Source organism: Prionailurus bengalensis, chromosome A3 (genome assembly GCF_016509475.1).
Source record: "Prionailurus bengalensis isolate Pbe53 chromosome A3, Fcat_Pben_1.1_paternal_pri, whole genome shotgun sequence".
In the NCBI taxonomy this organism is placed as follows: Eukaryota; Metazoa; Chordata; class Mammalia; order Carnivora; family Felidae; genus Prionailurus; species Prionailurus bengalensis.
Genome location: NC_057354.1, coordinates 113,688,767 through 113,713,177, shown reverse-complemented (window position 1 = coordinate 113,713,177; position 24,411 = coordinate 113,688,767). Strand labels below are relative to the sequence as shown.

Genomic DNA, 24,411 nt, shown 5'->3' with positions numbered 1-24,411 from the left:
TGTTGTAGAACTCTGCAAATATTAGCTCAGAAGGTACTTATCTATCCAGATAGTCAAACTTAAAAATAGAGTAGGTGATTGCTTATGTCCTGTAATTTTAGTAAAGCAAGGAAGGCTTGATCCCCCAAACACCACCTTTGTTGTCTGCCTACAGATACCTGAAATGCTCACTGAAGGGAACCTTTTCATTCCTCAGTTGAAGACCAGGTTTAAGCAAAAGCTTCTTGGAGAAGGAACATCAGCAATTTAAATGTAGCTTAGAAGTAAAGACTGGATTTTGTGCTAAGGTCAGGTTTTGGTAGGGATAGTGGGGCTGAAGATAAACTTCATACTTCACAATGTTGCCCCAGAGTAGCCTTGGAGAGAGAGGGTGATATTGGTGCCATTTGCATTGTTCAGCCATTCCAGCTTAGATTGGTCATGAGAAAGGAAAAGGCAGGTCCTTTTAAAACTCTGTGCCCAGTATCTTTCTCCCTAATTTCCAAGTTGGACACAGAGCCTAAAAAGCAAGAAAATGAGGTATTAACAAACTTACCAGTTTTGTATAATAGTAGGCTGAGGATTGCGAACTAGAAAGGATAAAAACAAACTATTTACTTTCAAGCGTAAGCTGGACAGTACAGTCAAAGCGAGCTGGATAATTGGTAGAGTTCCCCAAATAATTAAAACTCCGTGGAATACTTTTGCCTTATCTGGATACTCTTCTGACTTCTGGTCAGAATGATCCAGACAATGATCTCAGTTCTTAATTTATTTTGCATGTGTAGTCACTAATACCCAGCTTCAAAATAAGACCTGTTTTCAAGAAAACACTCTTACTGTTACTGAGAAATGTTGCTGCGTGCCTATGATTGTCCAGTAATTTGTGTAGTTAGGATGATCGAGACATTAAAAAATACATTTCTGGCAAATAGTCAATAGTATATAAGACGTGTCCCTACAGAGGTGCTGGAAAATATGTGTGCTTTCTAGCTATAGTTAGTTTGCAAACAAAGCTCCACGAGGTGGTGTAGGTAGATTTTTGAATGAATTGCAGAAACAACTGTGTAAATGCTCCTTCGGTGTGCATTGCGTTGCTTAGTGGGAACACTCTCATTAGCTGCAGATTTTGGCTCTTGAGACTTCGAATGCCTTAGAGTTATCAGTAACTGTGTTTATGTGTTACCGTGAGAGGTCACATATGAAACAAATTTGGCAGAAACTGCCTTTGTGTCTATGGCACATTCTAATAGTTAGTAAACTTGGGGTTGAAAGTTGAACATGAGCTATGATCATGTATTTAAATTCAGAGCATCTTTGTATAGTGGAATGTCAGGAATTACTTCAGTGGTAGAGGAAAATGCATGATTGGTTAGGAAGGCAAGCCCCCATAGAAGTGGGGGAGAAGAATTAAAGGAAAGAGAACATGGCAAGAAATGGAGAAGGGAGTGTTAGGAAAGACGAGAGAAGTGAAATAGCTTGGGATTCCTGGCATGCATTTGTACAGGTAACAAGCCCCTTACACCTGAGGCATAGTGTGATATAAATGACTTAGTATCAAGGTAACACTTTCATGAAGCCCCCCTTCACCATGCAGTCAAATTCAGAATTGTTTCAAGTGGGACAACCGACATTATGTGCCTCCTGATGTGACACAGTATGGAGTTTCCACATCATCCTTGAAGTATTCTTGCCAAAAATATTTAACCTGAATCTAATAAAGCCTTTACACCTAACCTATCTAGCTCATAGGCAAAGGGGAAACAAACTAAAAACATCACACACATATCTCCTCCAGCAGACAGATTCATAATGTAGGATATTATAACCTGGCTTCTTCAAAGAAAAAATCTTCTCATGAGGGAAAACAAGAAAAGCAGAGTGACTTTTCTAGAAAGAGACCAATGAGACCCAATGACAAATGTAACATATGAACCTTAATCAACTCTTAGAAATACACACACACACACACACACACACACACACACACACCCACACACAACACCCGGCTCCAAAGGATATTGGAGAAATCTAAATAGGGCTGGATATTAGATGATAATCTGGAATTACTATTATTTAGGTAGGATAATGATGTGGGGGTTATGTAGGACCATTCCTTATTTTTGAGAGATGAATGTTAAAAGTTTTAGGGGTAAAACGCCATGATGGTTATGGTTTATTTTCAAATGCATTTCATACACAAATAAGACAAAATGGTAATAGTTGTTGACCCTGAGAGGTAGGTATTCAAGTGACTGTCTCAGAATATGTGAAAGTTTCTTGAGGAAAAGAAACAAAAATGATAACTTTCTAGACTTAGAATAATCAAATTTTAAGTTGAACTCGAAAGCTGTAACTTTGATACATTTTATGAATTTTTAGAGAGTAATTTTAAAAGTTTCAACTTAGGAAAGGATGGGGTGGGTGGATGTGGGGATGGTAGACATGAGGAGGCCACGGAAGAGACGTTGGCTTCGGTCCATTTGTGAATTGACCAGGGTCCAATCTAAGAAGTTAACTTGAAAATAAAGATGAATTCCTGAGCTTTTGTAAAGAATCAAGCATCAGGATTTGATTATTGTCTGTTGTGGGGGATTTAAAAAAAAAAAAAAAGAATGTGATAAGTTGGACCGTTCTGAACTTCCTTGCTTCAGAAATCAGATAAATGCTCACAATGATTGATTAACCCTGGGGGAGGGTTGTAAGATGAACATGAGTAGCTACATCTTTGTTTTAAGCAGCCCCATCCTTGACTGACATCAAGAGTGGTGCGTTCTTGAGTATCAGTCAGGAAGTCTAATGCTGTTTCAGAGATGGAGCGAGAACAGATGAGTGGAGAAGATTCATTGAGCAGCAAATAGCTCTAGTGGTGATAAATTCGTGAGAACAGGGGACATTTCTTTGGCTTGTATTATGAAGAGAAAAGAGCAGGAATAATGGGATTGGGAATTTATAATGTCACACACTTGACAGAGTATGACAAGATACGGGGGTGGGTAGAGCTGGGGGAGGAATCAGGCCTATCGTTTTACTGTTGGAGAAAGTGATGTTCCATCTTTTAAGTCCTAAAAATAATTTCTTCTTTAGATCACATAGAGTATTGATTTCTGTGTGAATCGAGCTGGATACAGGCATTGCTAAATTCATATTCAAGTATTAAAAGAGTAGAAATTAATAGAATGCATGGTGTGGCTAAGAGGATGGATTTCTTGAATGTAAATCGAATCTGAAGCAGTTAACAAGTCATAATTTTGGCAGTTATCTCTCTGTGCTACCTGAAGTAGATGGGGGGGGGGGGTTCTCTGTATGTATTTGAAAACATTTTGGAAAGTCTACTCACTGTATAGATGAAGTTAGAATTACAATTTCCGATGGTTAAAATTACCAACTATTTTTAGGAAAATCTTGTGTTATTTCACATGCTGGAAATGTGAACATTTCCGTGCTGGTTTTCATCTCTAAGGAGAGGCCAAATTTCAGAAAATACCCCCTCAATTTCTTTTTGCATCACAGGGACATTGAATATGTATACTTTTTCTGTTGTACAAGGGTTTCCTTTGTTTTAAGTTGGTTCTCTTAATAGTGACCCAAATTTGAAACTTACTTGGCATTTGAGTGTCTGTTTTATGCAGGTTTTATTTGTTGCCCAGTTGCTGGCAACAAACATTTGCAGTGACCTAATGATGCCAGAAGGTATGAAAAGACCCTGTCTGAGAAGTGTTTAGAATCACGAGGTAGGGCTTGGGGTCCAATGTCCATGCTTGGGTCTGCCTTTGCCTGGTTGTGCAGTCATGTGCTGTTTTAAATGTGGGAACATGCCCCTTAATTAGACACAGACGTACAAGACGAGACAAAAAATCCAAATTCTTCAAGACCTTCCTTTTGCACATGCCAAAAGAACAGAAAATTCCGCATATAAACACCTGAGTTAACGAAGAACAGAAATACTGGAAAACCTGAAGTAGGTCTAAACAGAAAAGATATTTTTAGTACAGTGCTTTAGCACAGATAAAGATGCTCAAGCAACACCCAAACCTGCTTGCAACCATAAAATGCCCGTAACAGTTAAAAAAACAAAACAAAACCGTAAGAAACAAACTCTGCGTTTTCGTTTAAATTCTCTAATATGTATTCACTACAAAAAAAAAAAAAATAATCCTTATGTGGATTAAGGAGAGAAGAGAGCAGTACTTGTGAAATCCTGAAATTACTAGAAAAGCCTTTATTTCCTTTCCTTCCCGGTCATACAAATAAGAAGAGCAGGAGCAAAACTGAGTTAAGATGACTTGAGAATTATTTGGGGGTCCTCCTAGAGGTTCTAGAGGTTGTTCCAACAGTTCTCTTTAGACAGGAAAAATGGAAACCGGATGGGCCATTGGAGAAAAAGTTTATATAATTGGAGATAGGTCTCTTTTGGCAGATAAATTCCATAACATCCTCAGGCTCTAAATCTTAGTCCTAACACACACACACACACACACACACACACACACACACACACACACACAATTTTTGAAGGGCCAAACAAATGGACTTGACTTTTGTTTAAAAAAAACTTTTTTTAAAGTAACCATCATGGAGAAATTAACAAGAAACTGTGATCTCATCAAATTGGGAACTCTCCTAATTACATGGCTGAAAGTACTTTTTATCTTTCTTTCTTTTTTTTTTTTTTTTAAATTTATTTATTTCTTTTGAGAGTGAGAGACAGCGCCAGTGGAGAGAGGGGCAGAGACAGTGAGAGGGAGGGAGGATAAGAATCCCAAGCAGGCTCTGGTTCCATGCTGTCAGCGCAGAGCCCAGTCCCTGGCTCACTCGATCTCACCAACCGTGAGAACATGACCTGAGCCATAATCAAGAGTCAGGCGCTTAACTGACTGAGCCACCCAGGTGCCCCTGAAAGTACTTTTTTTAAAAAGTCTCGGGGCACCTGGGTGGCTCAGTCGGTTAAGCATCCAACTTCGGCCGAGGTCATGTTCTGGCAGTTCGTGAGTTCAAGTTCTGCGTCTGGCTCTATGCTGATAGCTTGGAGCCTAGAACCTGCTTTGGATTCTGTATCTCCCTCTCTATCTCCTCCTCCCCTGTTCATGCTCTGTCTCTCTCTCTCTTGCAAAAATAAATATTAAAAAAAATTTTTTTAAAGGCTCAATTTTCTGTGACAGGACTTTGAAGAAGAATATTTCTTGGTTTCTACCACACAACAGCCAGTGAGAAAGTAGGGAAGCAGATGCTTGGCCTGTCAGTTCCACAAGGCAGAAAAGATACATATGGATAGATACTGATGTGGATTGATACTACAGACAGACTGTAGACTTTGCAAATCTGTTCACAGTGAGGATGAGAATTCAGGGCTCAATTAAAGGAGCTGGGAGAGTATGTTCTGCTTAGAAACCTATTCTTTAATTTCTACAAAGTCCCCTCTGCTGTGACCTAAGAGCATTGCGAGGATGAGGCCTAAAAGTAGGGTAAAAGACGTGGTTTAGGATATTCTGACAGGGGTGATGCTAGAGTCATTGTGACACTCTTCACATTGGCTATTTCCCTAAACTGAGTCTACAAGCTACATAAATCGATGAGACTTCTAAAGAAGGAATAACTAGGAGCACCTGGTTGGCTCAGTAGGTTGAATGTCTGACTTCAGCTCAGGTCATGATCTCCTGGCTTGTTGAGTTCGAGCCCCATCTCAGGCTCTTGGCTGACAGTGCAGAGCCTGCTTCAGATCCTCTGTCCCCCTGTCTCTCTGCTCCTCTCTCTCTCTCTCTCTCTCTCTCTCTCTCTCTCTCAAAAAATAAGTAAAACGTTTAAGAAGGAATAACTGTAAGACATTTTACCAAAGACGCTTGGCCTGTCACTTACATATCATCCCTTATGTGGGAAGGAGAACTGGGTCAGCATTGGGTACAGGTGTGTATGTGGCCCTCACCCCTTACCCATTTCCCCAGCCACATGCTTTTGGGGGCAGGTCTGTCCCTGGTGAACTTGGCCTTCATCTTCTTGCAGAAGTGCTGCGGGGCAGTGAGTGGGAAAGGCAGGGCCAGGGCTACCAGACATCTGCCTTCTCTGTGAGCAGAGAGCCCCAATGGGGTATGCTGATTGCATTTACTGAAGTTTGGCCTCCTTCAGGTGGAATAAACCATTAACACCAGGCACTTCCTATGACATCTGGGTTTTTCTTCAGTGTCCCACTCAAATACTCCTTTGACATAATCTAAGAAATATTTAATTGAGTGTTAGTGAGTCTGGTTGTCTCCAGTGGCTCTAAAATGGCCACCCTTGCCAAACCTTACCTGTGTCAACTGCGGAGGTATCACCGAAGGTGTCACACACGTGTCAGCGATGGGTGCCTGGAGCTCTCCAGTGTTGGCTGGTCTGGTTCCAGCAGCCTTTGCCAGACAGACTTCGTTCAGGGCCTCTCTTCCTTCGAGTTTAAAAGATCAGTAAAGACCCAAAGGGAGAAGGAGCTGTACGTGAAAGAGAATGTCTGCATGTCTCTGGGCTTCTGCCAGTGGCCAGGGAAACTGCTAGCTTTACTTGGGGAATGTGGGACTAAGACATTAGGATAATCAAAATATAGATCCTTAGAACTGAGGTAGGCCACTCAAGAGAATGGATGATGACCTAGACGCATTACCCTTCCTACTGCCTGATACCGGTCTTTACCTAGGCCAATGTCTGCACCTATGCACGTCAGCTTTAGCTGTTCCCTCACCCTAATCTCTTTAATAGCCAAGTTTATGCTTTCTTGGTCCTCCTCAAGCACCTCCTCTCAGATGTTTTTCATTTTATTGGCAGTGACAGTGCCTTTATCATGACTGGAAATATCAAATTTCCATGTTTTATGCCTCTAGGGCTCATTCAAATAATACCCCTATTAATAATTAGATTCCTGTTTTTGCTGAGGAACAGGCCTTGAGATTAATTATAGGGCAGTTTGGAGTGGAAGCATGTTATGTCACTTCTGAATTTGGCAAAGTGATATGATTTTGTGGTCATTCCATTTGAAGATGACAATATGCCGGAAGTAGTTTTAAGAGCCCAAGGTTTGGAGCTCCTCGGTGGCTCAGTTGGTTAAGCGTCTGACTTTGGTTCAGGTCATGGTCGCACAGTTCATGGGTTTGAGCCCCATGTCAAGCTCTCTGCTGTCAGCAGGGAGCCCACTTCAAATCTTCTGTCCCTCTCTCTCTGCCCCTCCCCCACTTACACTCACTGTCTCTCTCAAAAATAAATAAAAAGCCCAAGGTTTGAATTGATGTTTGACTTAGGCTCTATACATTACAAAAATGTTTAAAGACTCAGCTGGTATTCTTGGGTCTGTTGTTTCTTGGCCTTGCCAACATGGTCCCTTAGAATTGAGATTTGCTAAAACAAAGTAGAATTATTCTGGTTTACTTAAACACACACACACACACACACACGTACAGAAAAACCAAAATAAACCCCAGTCCTCTGGAATCTGACCCATAAATTTGTGGAGAAAAATCAACACTGCCCTATGTTGAGAGATGACAATGACTCTATCGCCCTGCCCTGCCCCTTCTCCCACATTGAGGACAGTACAGGTTTCTTTTTCTTTCTCATCCTTCCATTTTTTCTTTCTCCTCTTGTCTTCTTTTGTGAATCAAAAAATTTACATATCAATGTATCAAATGGAATATTCTTTTCAGTGAGGCCCTTTTATGAGACTGTGCATTTATTCTAGCAATGGCTGTTGGGCCAACAGATTGGAAATTTCCGTTTCGAAGGGATTTTTCAGAACTAGTTAATGGAGCTGCATGAGAAAATTAGTCTGTCTGTGATCTTGTGCAGCTCCCTCATTTGCTATATTCTCAGTGGCTTGAAGGCTTCCAGGGGTCAGTTCAGCCTCCAGAAAGCAAGGATTTGTACCATTGGATATTTGAAGTAGCATGTCTTCAACCCTGAAGAGAATTCTGAAATCCACGCAGAGGAGTTCTAAATATTTTGAACAAAAACAGCAATGCTTTCAAGATGACACTTTGAAGAGGTCTGGTTTAGAATGTGCAGGCCTTAATGGAGCTGTTAAGAAAATGGTTTGAACATTCTGTGGCTTAGGGGCAGGCATCCTGGTAAGATGCTGTGTTTTTATAAAATTGATAGCTGATAGAGAACACTGACATTTATGACCTTACTTGACCTTTAAAATAGGGAAAAGTTGGTATTCTTGTCTCGCATTTACTTATGTGAAGCCTGAGACTCAGAGATGGAGGTGATGTTTCCATGTCCATAATCTTTTTCCGTTTTTGCAAGCTCCCTGTGTCTCCGGCCCTCAGTTTTTTTTGTTGTTGTTGTTTTTTTTTTGTTGTTGTTGTTGTTTTTTGGGGTTTTTTTTTTTGGTGTGTGTTTTTTTTCATTTTTCAAATAACTGGTTTGCCTGAGAAGACTACCAAGGCCACTTTTAGCCCTGCAGTCCTCTGACTGGTAAGTTTGACATTTTTCTTCTTTTCCATCTTATGTGCCACCAATAGTTACATATGCACAGGGCCTATGGACAGAGCAAACTGCACAAAAATGAGATACATCAAGACCTACTAGGGACGCTTGGGTGGCTCAGTCGGTTAAGTGTCTGACTCTTGATTTCATCTCAGGTCGTGATCTCACGGTTCATGATTTCAAGCCCCATATTGGGCTCTGAGCTGACAATCCCTGCTTGGGATTCTCTGTCTCTCCCTCTCTGCCCCTCCCCTGCTTGCCCTCTCGTGCTCTCTAAATAAAGAAACTTAAAAAAAAAAGGACATACAGTGATTTCTCAAATCCAGCCTGTATTGGTACCTACAAAAAGTCTTCTGAAGTCCTTCACCCACATGTACTGTGTTCTGTCTGAACTCTACTTACTGCATTTGGAATCCAGTCAGACCATTTTGAATTTAATTATCTCAAAATTGTTGATTATGAACCTCTTTTCCCCACAAGGCTATGCTTTTCATGAGGGCAGGGCCATTTAGGAATTGAGCTCAGTGCTGGCGGCAGAATAGATTGTGCTGTAGTAATAAATTAACATGACAAAAGCTTGCATTTTGCTTGTGCTAGGTGTGTAAGGGGTAAGCCAGGTGCTCTGTGCCATCGCTGTCTGTCAGGCTGATGGGTTTCCACTGTGTTAAGACTGTGCTATCCAGAATATGTGGCCTCTTTAATTCCTATAGCAGGGGGAGAGAGGTGCTGCAAGGGACATTGCTTTTCCCACAACCCTTGTTCAGAGTGAGTCACTTGGCCCCGCCTGTCAGGGCTATGGACTCCATCGTGGCCCTCCCAAAACTTACGTTGAAACCTTAATCTCCAGTGTGACTATATATGGAGATAGAGTCAATAAGGAGGTAATTAAGATGAAATGAGTTTGTAAGGGTGGGGCCTTGATGTGATAGGATTTGTGTCCGTCTAAGAAGTGACCCCTGAGAGCTCACTCTCTCTGCCCTGTGTGGACACAGCAAGATGGCAGCGTCCTGCAAGCCAGGAAGAAAGACCTCACTAGAGCTGACTGTGATGGTGCTCTGATCTTGCATTTTAAGCAGAACGGAGAGAAAATGGATGTCTGTTCTTCAAGCCCCCCGGTCTGTGATATTTTGTTACAGTAGTCGGAGCTGACCGATGCAGTTAGGAAGCTGGCACATGCCGGGAAGCTGGGACAAGTGGTTCTTTGGTGAGCAGTGAATGTTCCTGCCACAAGTGGCAGAGTGTGGTCAAGACAGACCTGGTTTCCTGCTCCCGGGGAACTCAAGAAACCTATTAATATGATTTGTGGCGTTCAGTTTTTCTACACTATTTGCAACCAAACCACAGGTAATTATTAGTTTTGAGTTCTGTGTACTTGGATAAAACACAGAAAAACTGAAAGCTTAACCAGATGAGGCACGTGTTGCAATTTACACAGCGGTATGAGGCCTGAAATGTTTTTTGTTCCTTGCAGTATCTCTACATAGAAAAAAAAAAAAAAGAAAAGAAAAGAAACTGAGAAGCACCGGAGCTTAATATAGAAAATTTCCTTCAATACAGTTGTAGAAATAAGCATTGGGGAAAGAAGCCTTTATGTTCATCATTTTGGGAGTGATCCAGTTGCCATAGTAATAACAACCCTGCCTGTATGCCCATCTTGATTTCCTCCTGAGCATGAGTCTGTCTTTTAGTCACATCCTCGGTAATGGAACTTTGAATAAATTTCATGTTCTCACCATCTAATGCTAGGATTTATGATGTGATTTGTGTTGTTTTGCTGTAAGGACAGGGTAACGGGAATTATGATGTCAGAATATAATCATGACAATACTTATTCTTTTTACGGTGTAAAAATAGCAACACACATATATCACAACTGATGAAATGCTTATTAAATCATTGTAGAGATGGAGAAAATAGCCCAAATTTAATTGTTTCTTTAGAAAAGATGTCAAGTAGAATCATAAGTTTCATGCTTAAGAATTTTTTTTTTCCCTTTGTATGTTACTTTTTAAAACCATTTTTGCCTTAGCGTAACTTTTAAAATATCGTTTCATAAACTAAAGTAGTTGTCTGGAATTCCTTGAAGCCTATGGTTTGGCTTCAGCGGGCTTTAAACAAATACACTGTCAGAAATCAACGTGGATACATTTCCAGCAGTTAATGCCCTAGTCATAGTAGATATTTTGTAAAATCAATAGCCTGAAATATCAGAGGATTATGGTTGTATCAGATACCCCAAATGCCTAACATTGTTTTAATTACTCTAATAAAAGAAAGCTGGGTGGATTAAAAAAAAAAAAGCAAAAAAAAAACCTTGCTTATAAAGAATGTTCTGCTCAAGCCAAAGCAAATTTTTTACAAGTTCTTTAAAAAATCTGGAAGTATTTAAGCGCTTTCCTCTTCTTATGAGACAATGCCTGTTACCCCGCCAGTGCTGTGTCGTACAATATTCCCCTTTATGACAACAGGCCTTAGGACAAGTTGATCAAATATGTTGGTCTAGTTGCATTAATGATAGGCTTAGATATTTGGACCCTCTTTCTTACTGGCGCATAGAAATAAACATATTTAATGTTCTAGTGCATGGACATTGAAGAGCTCTCCTGAGGTTTTCCAGTTTAGTTTGGAGCCATGGTTGGCCCAGAGGCCATAAGAACACCATTTTAGTCAGAAGACGGACAGAAGTCACTTTGCTGGAGTGGAGATATGTTTATATCATAGCGAAAAGATTGATGATAGGAATAAAGAGCTGTGATAGAAGTTTGGATTCATCCACCCCATTGTGTGTACTTGGAACTTTTCCCATAAGGGACCTCATTCTGGTTCTTATGAAAAGAAGTCCAAGATTTCCAAAAAAGGGATTCCCATTCTTCAACCAGATACAGAGTACTGAGGGTATAGCTTCTGTTTTCCAGAAAACCTCAGTTTGTACCAGAATGTTGGGATAAATTTTTCTGGGTCTGGGTGGGGTTGAACGTGTCAAATGCATGCTTGGAGTAATTTATGGGACACCCATGCCGTGTAGGTTGATCAGTCACAATGTGACCTTGCAATGGGTCCCAGCTCAGGATAGGCAAAATTTGCATTTCCATGACCATCTTGAATAATTTCTGATAGTTTGCCTATTTGATAATCATATATGATTCATTATAATTAATCTAGAAAGTGGCTGTTGAAAAGCCATGACTGTTTTCAGGAAGATAGAGCTGCTTTTTTGTGAGCACTGATTAGCAGAAAAGGGGTGAGCTGGGAGGGTAGGGTCAAGAAGAGGAGGCCCATCCTAGTATCACTGATCACACTGATCTAGGTCAGGGTGTGATGCTAGGCCTAGGAAGTCTGCATCATCATGGAATGTACTGTATCAGTCCGGCAGGCAGGAGACATTTAAGGAACCTTGCCCTTTATAGGATTTCCCTGACACAGGAAACCATTCCACTTACAACCTCCAGTTGTCTTCTACCCCTGCACTGGAGCCTTTATAAAATCATAGAATTTAGGCACATCAATGAGTATTAGTAATTAGTCTGTACTTAAAACTTTATTGATGAGGAAGCTAAAGTCTAGAGAAGTGAATTAGTTGCTTCACATCTCGTATCTCTGGTTGGTGAGAACTGAAACTGAGCCTTTCTGGTTGCTACTCCAGTGTTCTTTCTACTATTCCATCCTGGCTTAGCCCATCTCTTGTGGTCCCAGGGTGTTCACAAGGAACCATTGCTATCTGTGTAAGTAGGCTCAGGCTGCCATAGCAAAATACCATAGTCTGGGTAGCTTAAGCTATCCAAACTTACTTTCTGCAGTTTGGGAGATAGGAAATCTGAGATCAAGGTGCTCACAGATTAAGTTCCTGGTGGAGCTCTTTTCCTGTTTTCAGACACCCACCTTCTTGATGTGCTCACATGACAGAGAGAGAGAGAGAGAGAGAAAGAGAGAGAGAGAGAGTGAGAGTGTGTGTGTCCCTGTCAGTCAGTCAGTGGTTTATGCTGTGGTCTTTATTCCCTTCCTTGTAAGTACACTAATCCCACCCGGGAGCCACACTCTTATGACTTCATCTAAACCTAATTACTTCCCAAAGGCCCTGCTCTCTGTACCATCACGTTCGAGGTCAACGCTTCAACATAGGGATTTGGGGGATGAGGCACACATTCCGTCTGTAACACTAGCTTAGCGTGAAAAGACAGCTGTATTTCCTGGGACCTGTCTTAGTGAGTTCCACATTCTGCAGGGTTTTATGATTAAGCCATGGCTGCTCGTGGTCAAGAGGTGCAGAGTGGGCTCTGTTATTTTTGCTTCGTGGACTTGGTCTTCTTACCAAGACGTGGTGGGTGACCATAAAGATCTGGATGTCCCCAAAGTGAAATTTGCTGCTTGAACATTGATATTAACTGGTTGAATTATTGTCATTCAGTGACATCATGTTGTGTTTCTCAAGGAGAATTAAAATGAAATCCACATGATTACACATCTTTCCACAGCATTAATTCTCTGAGCACTTTCCACTAGCCTGAGCACTTTTGTGAAAACCTGAACATTTTTAGGAAAAACATAATACCTTCTTTTTCTTTTCATATTTCTTAAAAATTTTTAAAGTGTTTATTTTTGGGAGAGAGAGAGAGAGAGAGACAGAGTATGAGCAGAGGAGGGGCAGAGAAAGAAGGAGACACAGAATCTCAGGCTCCAGGCCTGAGCTGTCAGCACAGACCCCAGTGTGGAACTCAAACCCATGGACCACGAGATTATGACCTGAGCCGAAGTCAGATGCTCAACTGACGCTACCCAGGTGCCCCTCTTTTCATATTTCTATATCTAAATTACTTCATGTATCCTTTCTTGACAAATTGAATCTGGCATGTGGGATACTGAATAATTGTTGGGTTACTTAGTCCTTTGTTAAATAAACCCAAGTTTCTAGGTGAGGGGCCTGGACAAAAGGGTCTAATATTGATTGTGAGCCTGGTACATGCTGGCTATCTGACTGTCTTACACGTATTGTCTCAGTCCTCTTGAGAGCTCTCTGGAAATGGGCATTTTTAGTTACGTTTTATAGAGTTTGAATGTTTTGCCCATAGTAAAATACATGGTTAATTGGTAAAGTGAGGACCCATCTTGGTCCAACATCAGAAGATATGCTCTTACCATTTACTCAGTTATGGGTCATCTTTATTACACTACTTCTCATTTGGTCCACAGGGAAGGTGATTGTGAGGAAAGATCAGTTTCACATTCAGATAGCCCTGATTCTAATGGACCTGAAGATGCCTGGGTATTTGCTTTGTGGTAGGACATCTTTTGTTGGGGATAGCATTTGTTGAGGAGAGATCTTGTTCTGTGCTTAACTTAAAACCTCCCTTCTACTCTTTCTTTGAGGAGTAGTATAGCTAATGGGCTTTTAATAATTAGCCAATTTTGGGTTTTTTGGTCCTCTGATAACTGTTCATGTTGACCTTAAATGTGATTTCTTCATTTTTTTCCCCCATAAATGATACACTCTTTGCTGTTAATTCTCTTTTACTCTTGAGAGGAAGTATCAGATGTGGAAAACTGTACTTTCATAAAAACAATCTTTCCCCCCTTTTTTTTCTTCCTCTTTATCAATATTTCTGTGTTTGCCATTACTTCAAAGATGCCAAATATTTCAGTGGACACCATCCAAAACATTTTGCTTTGGGAAAATGAACTATGCTGTTTCCTTTTCCCTTTCTCCTGATTAATTTTGCTATCTAACTACAAATGAAATCCCCGATTTGGAAAACTCTCCATGGCTTAGCTCTACCTCATTCTCTGACTTTCCCCACCCACTGTCTCTGTTCCTTCGTCCTTGGCCTGCCTTCCTCTGCCCTTCGCCTCCCACCCACCTGTGCCTGGGTCCTCTCCCAGTTGGTGGTCAGTCTTGGGCTTAGCCAGCGCTGTTCCATCTCTTTGGAATCTGGCTCTCCAGTCCAGCCGTTGAGTCACTGCCTGTTTGAGCCCCTGCCCAACACAGCCCTGCAGCACTCTTGCAGGAGCTGCAGTGAGTCAGCCTTCTCTGTTCTTTCATGTTTTACTTCAGTGAATCTTAAAAATCTGCATTATTTTAACATTTTAAGTTCTGTTTGTGTCTTTGGCTCCAGTGCCTTTTTCTCTTTGAGGAAACGTTCTTTGTTTAAACTTAGTACTTTATGCATCAGTATGCAATGGTTCCTGATAACAAAGTAAATGAGTTCTATAGATGTAATAGGGATAATTCTTAAGAGTATTTTGATAGTATTGTTTTTAAATGTCTTAAAATTTTTTTAAGTTTATTTTGAGAGAGCGAGCAAGCACAAGTCGGGGAGGGGCGAGAGAGAGGGGAGAGAAAGAATCCCAAGCAGGTTCCGCACTGTCAGCAAAGAGCCCGATGCAGGGCCCAGACTCATGAACCTTGAGATCATGACCTGAGTCAAAACCAAGAGTCAGATGCTGAACTGACTGAGCCACCCAGGTGCCCCTTAAATGTCTTTCTTTAATAGGAAGGCTAAGTAGTGGCCCTGGCATGGTGGCCATCTTTGTGGAGTGGCCCTTTTACTACTGAAATATCTGAACGCCTTTAACAAATTTATAAGAGGCTAACACATGGCCAGCATTTGAACATTTTATGGGTTGTACTCACACGAGACTCAGCTGAGAGGGCAGATGGGAATCCAGCCGATGCTCTGTTTACTGAGCGCTGTGTCCTGATGCAGAACACATCTTAAGGGTCACATTTTTCTAATCCCCATAGAGGGGCAGAAGGGATAGGGCGCCCTTTTTGGACATGCATCGTTTGATCTCACCACAGTCCTTTGTAGTTGGGATTATTGTCCCACTGTCCCATTACCAGCCCAGAGAGGCTGGACAATCTGGTGGACATCTCTACTCACAAGAGAGTAGGAATTTAGATCCAGGTTTACTGACTACAGCCCAGCACTCTCTTCTTTTACTCCCTACTGGACCTTCCTAACCCAGAACCTGGCACAACACAGCCAACACTCTTAGAACGAGGATATTATAGGTACTAGTAATTTTAACATGGGAAAATGAGATCTTATGAAACCACACTCCAATATTTATCATAATCTCTTTAAATTATTGTTCATCTCTAGAACATTTCCAGTGGTGAGTTTTTAGGTGACAAAAATTATGGGCCTTGGTTGCCAAATGCTAAGTTTTGAACTGTCATTCCTGCTCATATATTTATAGGGGGATGTAAAAAATGCAATCACAGCTTAACTTTGAGTGTCAGGAAAGCGCCACGGTAGTACCTCAAAACTGAGTTGAAGTCAGAAGTGTTCTCAACTAGGTCAAGATTTTAAAAAGTACATGATCCCACAATCTGTTTATTCTTAGCAACTAATTTAAAAATTAAAGGTTTTTGCACCATTGCTTGCAATAATTTTGTGTTATAAAAGTTAAAACATGGGTATTCATGGAATAATCGTAACGATTCTTGCATAGCTTTACTTTCTCAGACATTGTGGTAACACAGGAAGGTAGGAAAGGTCAGTGAATTATTTTCTTGCACTCACTCTTCTAAGAACCATGGTCAGTGCACTGGTGAAGTGGGGCTGGTAGTAGGTCTGTTTGTTCTTCTCTTTTCTGTCTAGTTTGCATAAGTCTCGTAGAAGGAAGCTCCGCCTGCGGTGAGCGTCTCTGGAGCTACTGATATGAGGAAGGAGGTGAGACAGAAGAGATGGTTAGGAGTGCACCCACCCAGACACACTCCTGAGGTAGACATGAGAGCAACAGAAGTCCTCCAGGTTGGCTTTAGTGTCTAGTAATTTGTATTTCCTAAATCACGTCGTATGACCTGTCAGTATGTATCGAACACAGAACCCTCGCCCTGGCAGAAACCATTGAAGCCATCTGCTTTGAAACCTGGGCATTCCTGGCAGATGGTCCTCCAGCTTCTGCTCCCAGTGAAGATGTCAGCGTCTTCTGTTGTTGAGGAGCATTTGCTGTTGAAAAGGTTTCCTCCTGAATGACCTAAGTCCTCTCTTTAGTCCTACTAATACCTTCATCATGCAGCTAGCCTTCTTTAACATATCTGTACTGTGCCATCATGGTCAGACATAGTCTTACTCTCCTTTCTTCACTGGATGCCCACAGGACCTGGTTGCCAGACCCAGCATCATTCTACTTGCTGCTCTAGGTGGGTCGTGCATTTGCTGAATGCTGGCATGGACGTGTGGACTTCTGTGTCCCCCCAGTGTGCAACCTGAGGTGGTGAGCTTTTTGAGGAGCTGCAGCTCGATGCTCATTTGACAGGATAGATTTTTCTTTCTGGCTTGAAATGGCTAAATATCGGTTGTAAATTTTTTAGCACGTTTCTTCTGGATTCCTCACACATAAGATACGCCTTGAAATGAGAGACAGGCTTTCTCTGAAAATGTGGTGAGTGAGTCACATAGGAGAAATTCCATTTGTGTTTTTCACTTGTAAAAATCACCTCAGTCTGGGCATGAAAACGCAGTTCGGCAGAGCCAGTCATGGGTCCTTGGGATGGTGTCTCACGAAGAAGCAGAGTCTACCACTCTGAGAGAAGAACATTCTGAATGCAAACCTCATCCTATTCTACGTAATTCTCTCCGATGTGACCTTCACTGTGGAGGAGAGAGCATCCTCTTCCTCCTTCTTTTCCTCTAGGCGCTTCCTCCATCCAAATAAGACCTCACAGTGTTGGGTAGTCTCCTGTGTGAGAGCCTTGCCTGTGGCCTCAAAGGTCTCTCAGGCCTTGTTTCTGGCTCACGTTGAAGCCTCTTCATAATTAACTACCTCAAGAGGCATGTGTGAGACTTTGTGCCTTGCTGTAAGCCTGACTTCATCCCTTGAAGCCTGTTATTATCCTGTGTAGACCCAATTTTGAGAGGAACACACGGTTTTGTGGTACCACCTACACCGTCATTTATTTAATCGATTTGGATGGTTTGTGCTGCTTTTGGCTGTGGACCTGCAAAAACAAAGCCATGGGATAAAGCAGCCTGAATCCTGTAATGAAAACCTCGTACCTTTTCTGAAGCCTGTTAGAGAGAAAGAGAGGAGAGAGAGAGAGAGAGGGAATTTATTTTTACCCTACCAAATAAAACATTCTAGGAATCTGAGGTGAAAATTGGATTTTAACTGCTGCTAAAATTTTGCGCATATAAAATCAGCAAGTGCTGAAAGTTCTGCCTGATTAAAGGGAAGAGCCTGGAGAGTCTGGTGCAAGAATGATCCATATCCAAAGCACACTGGTGTCTCACATAAACCTCTTTGATAAAACTGGAAATAAACATTTCTGGATGTAAGCTTCCTGTGACTGAGCTGAAGGAGTCTGGAAACTACCCGAATCCAGCCATGGTTGCTTCTCTTCTGTCATGTTCTCCTTTGTTGGAGTGTTCACTCCACCCCCCTCTCCCCCCGCCCCCCCGCTGCCATCTCCCTGCCCTTCCCTCACCCCAACCCCCATCATTGACTGCTGTTGAGAGCACATAACATCCTGTTGAAATCCCTAAAAAACCACAAAAGCCTGAGGACTTGAACACTATCATTCCCTGTGCCAGGCCTTCCCTGGTTTGGTTTTACAATTCGAACAGGTAGTCACTTAGAGCCTCGGGCAGAATGCTATCTGCCTGGACCCAGAAGTCTGCTGAGTGAATGGTGACTGCGACCCGCTGCCCTTCTGAGGGCCGCCACCTGCCCGGACGTTCTTGTCACCATGTTGTGCTCAACCAGCCTGGGTGCAACTGCTAACTTTTCTTGGTCTGCAGAGAGCCACTGCTTGGTGGCCTGTAGCTAGGTTGTTTGATAGTTCCTTAGATTGCTTGCACCTTCCATCCCTCAGAAGTGATCGAGCATGGGCACTGTGTACTGGGGTATAAAGAGACATAATACACATCTGTGTTTAATTCACAAGCATAGCGGAGGCAGTGGAGCCATGTGGGATGTGCTGTGGGGTACGGAGAGAGGAGGCGCTCGCTGAAACTGAGGAGACTGGATGCTTCATGGTGCCGGTTCTTCAGAGCTGTGGGTCACGGTAAAGGTTCTCCAGCCAAAGGGAAAAGGATGGCTATAGGGTATATGCCAAGGAAAGGAAACTGCTCTTGGAAAGACATTTGTTCAGAAAATAAACAATCTTTTAGGGTGTCTGAAGGCTAGATGTGGGGAGGTACAGGGGGACACAGAGAAAGTCGTATGCTCTGAGGCAGGGTAGGGAGGACCCTTGTGTACCATCCCAGGGAGTTTGCAGTCTTCAGACTGTGGGATCATTGAGGGGTTTGAATCAGTAGAGTGATGTCATCAGATTCGTTTTCGGAAAAATGACACTGGAACCCGTCGGGAGGACTTTTTAGAGGTTGAGGCAGAGGAAGGCAGAGTAACTTCTCAGATGCGGGGTCTGGGCTTAGCCTACAGAGTATCGGTGGAGAGCCAGGTTGCCCTTCTTGCCTGAGTGGCCTCAGAATGGGTACAGAGAGTAGGACTTGTTTGCCTTGGCCTTTCCTGACCCCATTGGGTTGGTCTGACTTCCAACCCTTGCCTCTCAGGCTCTTCAGACATCGTGTGATTAACCAGGAGATGAGATGCGTCTTTATATTTGACAACTCTAGCCCTGCTCTTCTACCTACTGTCCTTGCTGAAACCTGCCAGCACCTTTCTTGCTTGGCTGACCTCCCTGGGTCAGACCACTTGGCTGTCTGGAGCTTTCATCTCTGCCAAAGCTGATCTGGCACAGCCAGTGATCATTTCTTGTACTGTCCTTTCCTGCCAAGGCTTGGTATTATAGGAAGCCCTGAAGACTCTTGTAGATGGGACCTGTGCCATATTTTCCGCGTTTGCACACATGCCATACCCTCAGAGCTCTGCTTCCCAATGATCCACACCAGAGGTTCCAACAGACAGTTAAACTAAATTTTAAAAGTTTATGTTGAACTTGTGAGTTGAGGTTCTTCTCAAAGGAAAATCAAGCGGGGGGTGGGGGTGGGGGAGGTAGCATTGGAAGTAGGCATTTTATAAAGTGCTCTGAGCAGTGACAGATTCTTGTAAGACTCTAAAATGCCAAGAAGCTCTTAGAAATATGCTTGTTCATTAGTGTTGTATGGATTCTGTTCTGGTGTTTTGGTTCAAAGTTTGAGTTTTTTGTGTTTTTTTTTTCTTTTTTTTCTTTTCCCCTCTCTAATTGTGTTGATAAGAAGGGAACTGTTTTATAATGTGACGGTGAAGCACAGCAGTGTTCTAGAGCTGGGACATCCTGCACTCAATTAACCTTCGAATTTCACATCTCATCACTGCAGTGTGGCAAGGCGCTCCCTGGCCTTTCGAAGCAGGAGGATTGCTGTGGAACTGTGGGTACCTCGTGGGGCTTTAACAAATGCCAGAAATGCCCCAAGAAGCCGTGTAAGTGACGTTTCATTATTCCTTTGAAGGTTAATGTAGCATATCGCTTTCCTTACGATAACTGTTCATTGGTGAGACAACCTTCGACTTTCAAAGAACTCTTAGAGAATTCTAGAACATAGTGCTGCAATTTGCACGTCCAGAAACCTTGCTGCTGGTCCACGAAAGCTTTACTGTCAATTCTGTGTTGTAAAAAGCAGGTATCAGTTGCCTTCTCCAGTTTGATCACTTATTTCTAAAAAAGCATTTTAAGAGAGCAGTAAGCTAAACAAGGTTCTTTTTCCTCAGGCAAAGAGAAAAGAAGCTGTCTTTAAAATTCATAAGTGTTTCGGGGCGCCTGGGTGGCTCAGTCGGTTAAGTGGCCGACTTCAGCTCAGGTCATGATCTCACGGTCCATGAGTTCGAGCCCCGCGTCAGGCTCTGTGCTGACAGCTCAGAGCCTGGAGCCTGTTTCAGATTCTGTGTCTCCCGCTCTGTAACCCTCCCCCCGTTCATGCTCTGTCTCTCTCTGTCTCAAAAATAAATAAACGTTAAAAAAAATTAAAATTCGTGTTTCAAAAACTGACAAAAAGTTAATGAAGCTGCTGTTCCTTAGGTTAAATTCCTTAAGTGAAATTTTTATCAATTTTTATCAAAACTTTTATCAATAGCCACAACAGCCATTTGGTATACCATAAATGTTCATATTTCACTGAAAAAAGGCTAAAATGGAGAAATGATTGGTTGCTGATCTGGACAAGACAGGTCTACAGTCTCTAGAACACAGTACTTTCCCTGCCTTTTCTTAGTCACCACTTTTATACCATCACAGTTCTCTGTGACATGAATCTACACTGATACCCCGTCTTCTGGTTAGTCTATAAATCATAGTTTTTAGAACCTATTGATTTGAATAAATCCAGGTTTATGTCCCTCTGTTACTTTTTTCCCAATTATGCCAGTATGTTTAGTTAAAAAAATTTTTTTAATGTGTATTTATTTTTGAGAGAGAGAGAGAGAGAGCGCGCGCGCGCGCGCGCGTGCGCGCGCATGCGCAGGGGAGGGACAGAGAGAAAGGGAGACCCAGAATCCGAAGCAGGCTCCAGGTTCCAAGCTGTTAGCACAGAGCCCGACACAGGGCTCAAACTCATGAATGGTGAGATCATGACCTGACGGGAGTCAGATGTTTAACCAACTGAGCCACCCAGGTGACCCTATTTTTAGTTTTTGAACGTAGCATTAACTTTGGCTGATTTCTAATAGAGATTTTTTTGAAAGACAGAAGTAACTTGTTTTTTGTAATACACTTAACTCATCACATTTTCCCCAAGAAAGCAAGTGATATTTTTCCTCCATTATCTTCCTTTGCCTGCTGTAACTGAAGATTTTTATAGTAGGTTTTTACACTTCATGTTGCAAGAAATTTCTCATTTGCTTCAATTGGATAATTTTTATTTACTCTTCTTAAGTTGATTTGATATTCTCATCTGCCTTTCACACCTATGTTCAGTCTAGAATCTGTCATCTTGGAATCATTGCTCTACAGGTGTGACTTATGTACTATTTGTTCTATGATCATTATAATTGGTTACAAATAATTGTCTCATTGTCTCTCATTTGGACCTCCTTGTCTCTCAAACTTACCTGTTCTCTAAATCTTTTGATGCCTAAACTTTTGTTTATTTCATTGATACTGCTTCTGTTTTCTTTTCTTTTGGAGGACTAACTTGTGAAAACACCCACTAAAGTTTCCAGTAAATAATGAATTCTTTATTTAGGGAATGAATCAAATAAATGAGACCTTCATTACTAAGAATGTCCCCTGTGGACTTTCTATGCTGATTTGATAATGATTGGTAATGTGGATTTCCAGCAAGTGGGCTGAGTGTGATAGTTCCTCCTCACTGAAAGATTCATGTGCCAAAATGATTCTGGCAACATGACCAAAGGGATATCCAGGAGAGATATGGTATGGTTTAAAAGAGCATGGAGTTTGGAGCTAGGTAGACTTGAGTTTGATTCCCAGCTTGAGTTGTTTGCTGTTGTCTTATGAGGCAAGTGTCTATATCTAAAATGTTGAAAAAAGATTACTTTTTTTTTAGATGTTTACTTTTGAAGGGGGTGGGGGGGAGAGGGAGACAGAGGGAGAGAACACAAGGAGGGGAGGAGCAGAGAGATTGAGAGAAAGAGACATGACACAGAATCCCAAGCAGGCTCCATGCTGTCAGCACAGAGCCCAATGCAGGCTCAAACTCATTAATTGTGAAATCGTGACCTGAGCTGAAATCAAGAGTCAGACGATTAACTGACCAAGCCACCAAGGCGCCCCAACTTTTTATTTTTTTTCATGGCCTTTCCCTCACGTACTGTGTAAGTTTGTCTGTGGGAACATTGTGAAGGGGGCGGTGTGTTTCCCACCTCTAAGTCTAAGGACTTCAGAAAGAGAAGTTCAGTTCTTACAGCTTCATTCTGGGGCCAAGTTCATGTTCTGTCATACTTGTTGCATCTTCTCTCTTATCTTATGCCTTTTTCTTATCTCTCCTTCTCTCTGTGTCTTTTGCTTAACTGCTTCTCTTTCCTCCATTTTTCCCAGCCCCAAAGTTGCAAGATAGGGACAGAAGTTAGGGGTACAGAGAATCTTCCATTCTTGTTTTTTTTTTAATCCCTGACTTCTACTCCTGACTTTGTGTTGTTTTTACTTACAGTTGTGTTATCTGAGCATAAATTCCCTGCTTTAAATGGTCTTGTTAACTCTCCATTTTAGTGTTAGTAATAATTTAAGCTAAATGTGAAAGTACAAAGTTGCTATCACTTCTTACTAAATGCTGATGAAAATAAATTCATAGGTTGGCTCATGTAATATATAAAATTGAGGAGATTGATTTCATTTCAGGAAGGGCAATGTGGATTATGACTGAAGTAAACCATTAACATCTTGACATTTACTTTGTGCTGTCCTAAGTGACTCATTCCCAAGAAACACACTCAAGGTCACATTCTTCCTGTGTCATTTAAAAACTTTCCTTTCCTTGGTTGGTACTACTCTCTAAATCATATTCATTTTGGAAGGCAGCAGACTTTCCTTGGCTTTATATGCTATGGTTTTGTGTTCCATGCCTTCCCCCCACCTTTTTTTTTCACTTTAAAGTAGTTAAAACTTCAGTTTTCAAATGACTTTTGTTTAATGTTTGAAGTTTTTGTTTAGCCGCGTACAGAAAGACCTTTCATTGTTGTTTAGTTTTTACTGCAAAAACTTAATTTTAAATCTGTAAACGATTTCATTAAATACCCTGTAATCTATTAAAAATTTACTTAGCATGAACAAGTCACTTGTCCTTTAGAAGTTTTTAGAAGAAAATTTAGAATCTGAAACATCGAATTCTAAGCTGAGGGAGACCTGAAGAGATCATCTGGTCTGGCTCTCTGCCTTGAGGTTGATGACTGTGGAAACTTTTAAAACAAGATACCATCTCTTTCGCCTTTGAACAGTTCACAGACAGAGATCCCAGAATCTGTGTAGGCAGCCAGGGTCTTCATTCTGTGGGGCAAGACTAGCTGTGTGGCCAAGGAGCTTGAATTGGGGTGATTCCCCACGTGCCAATTTCTGCCCTCCTGTAACTCGATATTCCAAGACTGCTCACCGTAACCTTTTCCTAGCTTTTAGAAAGATCTGAAGAGATGGGACATATGACAAAGAAAGGAAGTGAAGGAGGAGAGAGGAACACCACTCGTACATATTCACCCTGTTCCATTAGTGATGAGAATAAACAGCATGTGTTAGGGGCAAAATAATTTTATTTTCCAAAAGAAAATTTCCTTTTTATTTTGAATTTTCCCTCTTTACTCTTTGTTCAGGTCTTTATAGTGTTCTAACCATCCATCCTGTTTTGATTATTGCCCTTTATCTGTTGCTCATGATCGTAATGAAAGACTACCTTATGGCAGGAAATAATGGCATCTGTCATCTTGTGAGCGATTTTTGTCAGGCACTGTGGTAGGCATCTGTATAAATTATGTCTAAAATCACAGCGACCCAGACCTGCTCAGTAGATGGGAATACTCCCATTGTACAGAATCACCATTTGAATCCCAGAAAGCTTGTCTCCCAAAGTTGCAGAGCTGTGGATAGCCAGAGCCATGATTTGAACTTAGGTCTGCTTGGTCCCTGAGCTTATGCTGTATCCATATGCCAGGAAATCATTTTGGCCTCACTTAAGAGCATCAGTTTCAGTGACTAGGGTTTGTTGATAATTTGGTAATTGCAACATTATATTGCTGGTGAAATTTCTGGGCGATGAACCATACCACTGATCACAGAGGCCTTTCTCATCTCCTAGCTTCCTCTCATCATTTCCTGTTCTTCTCAGGTTCATAGTAGGAAGAATCACTCATTACCAAGATATGTGAGCCAGTATTTAGGCGAGCATATTATTTATTGTTGAAACTGGGACACTTTTGGGAGTGGAGTGCTGTTATTAATGCACTTTGCTAGTACAACTGGCATAAGCCAGAACTGTTCCAGACGGACTAGGATGTATGTTTACCCTACTTATAAGAAAATTCAAATGCCTGGAGCAAATTACTGGGCAGGGAGAGAGTCTTTGTAATATAAATGATCACTAACTGGTAGAACATATTAAA

At 41.7% G+C, this 24,411-nt stretch overlaps 1 protein-coding gene across 13 annotated transcripts in view; it reads left to right on the top strand.

The window, feature by feature from the left end:
* LTBP1 (latent transforming growth factor beta binding protein 1) overlaps nucleotides 1–24,411 on the top strand; it is a 403,075-nt gene that overhangs the window by 212,238 nt on the left and 166,426 nt on the right. For all 13 annotated transcript variants that reach the window (XM_043553208.1, XM_043553205.1, XM_043553212.1 and 10 more), the window contains one exon: nucleotides 19,689–19,791. In XM_043553208.1, the coding sequence (XP_043409143.1) occupies nucleotides 19,689–19,791 (103 nt within the window). The remainder of the gene's footprint in view (nucleotides 1–19,688; nucleotides 19,792–24,411) is intronic.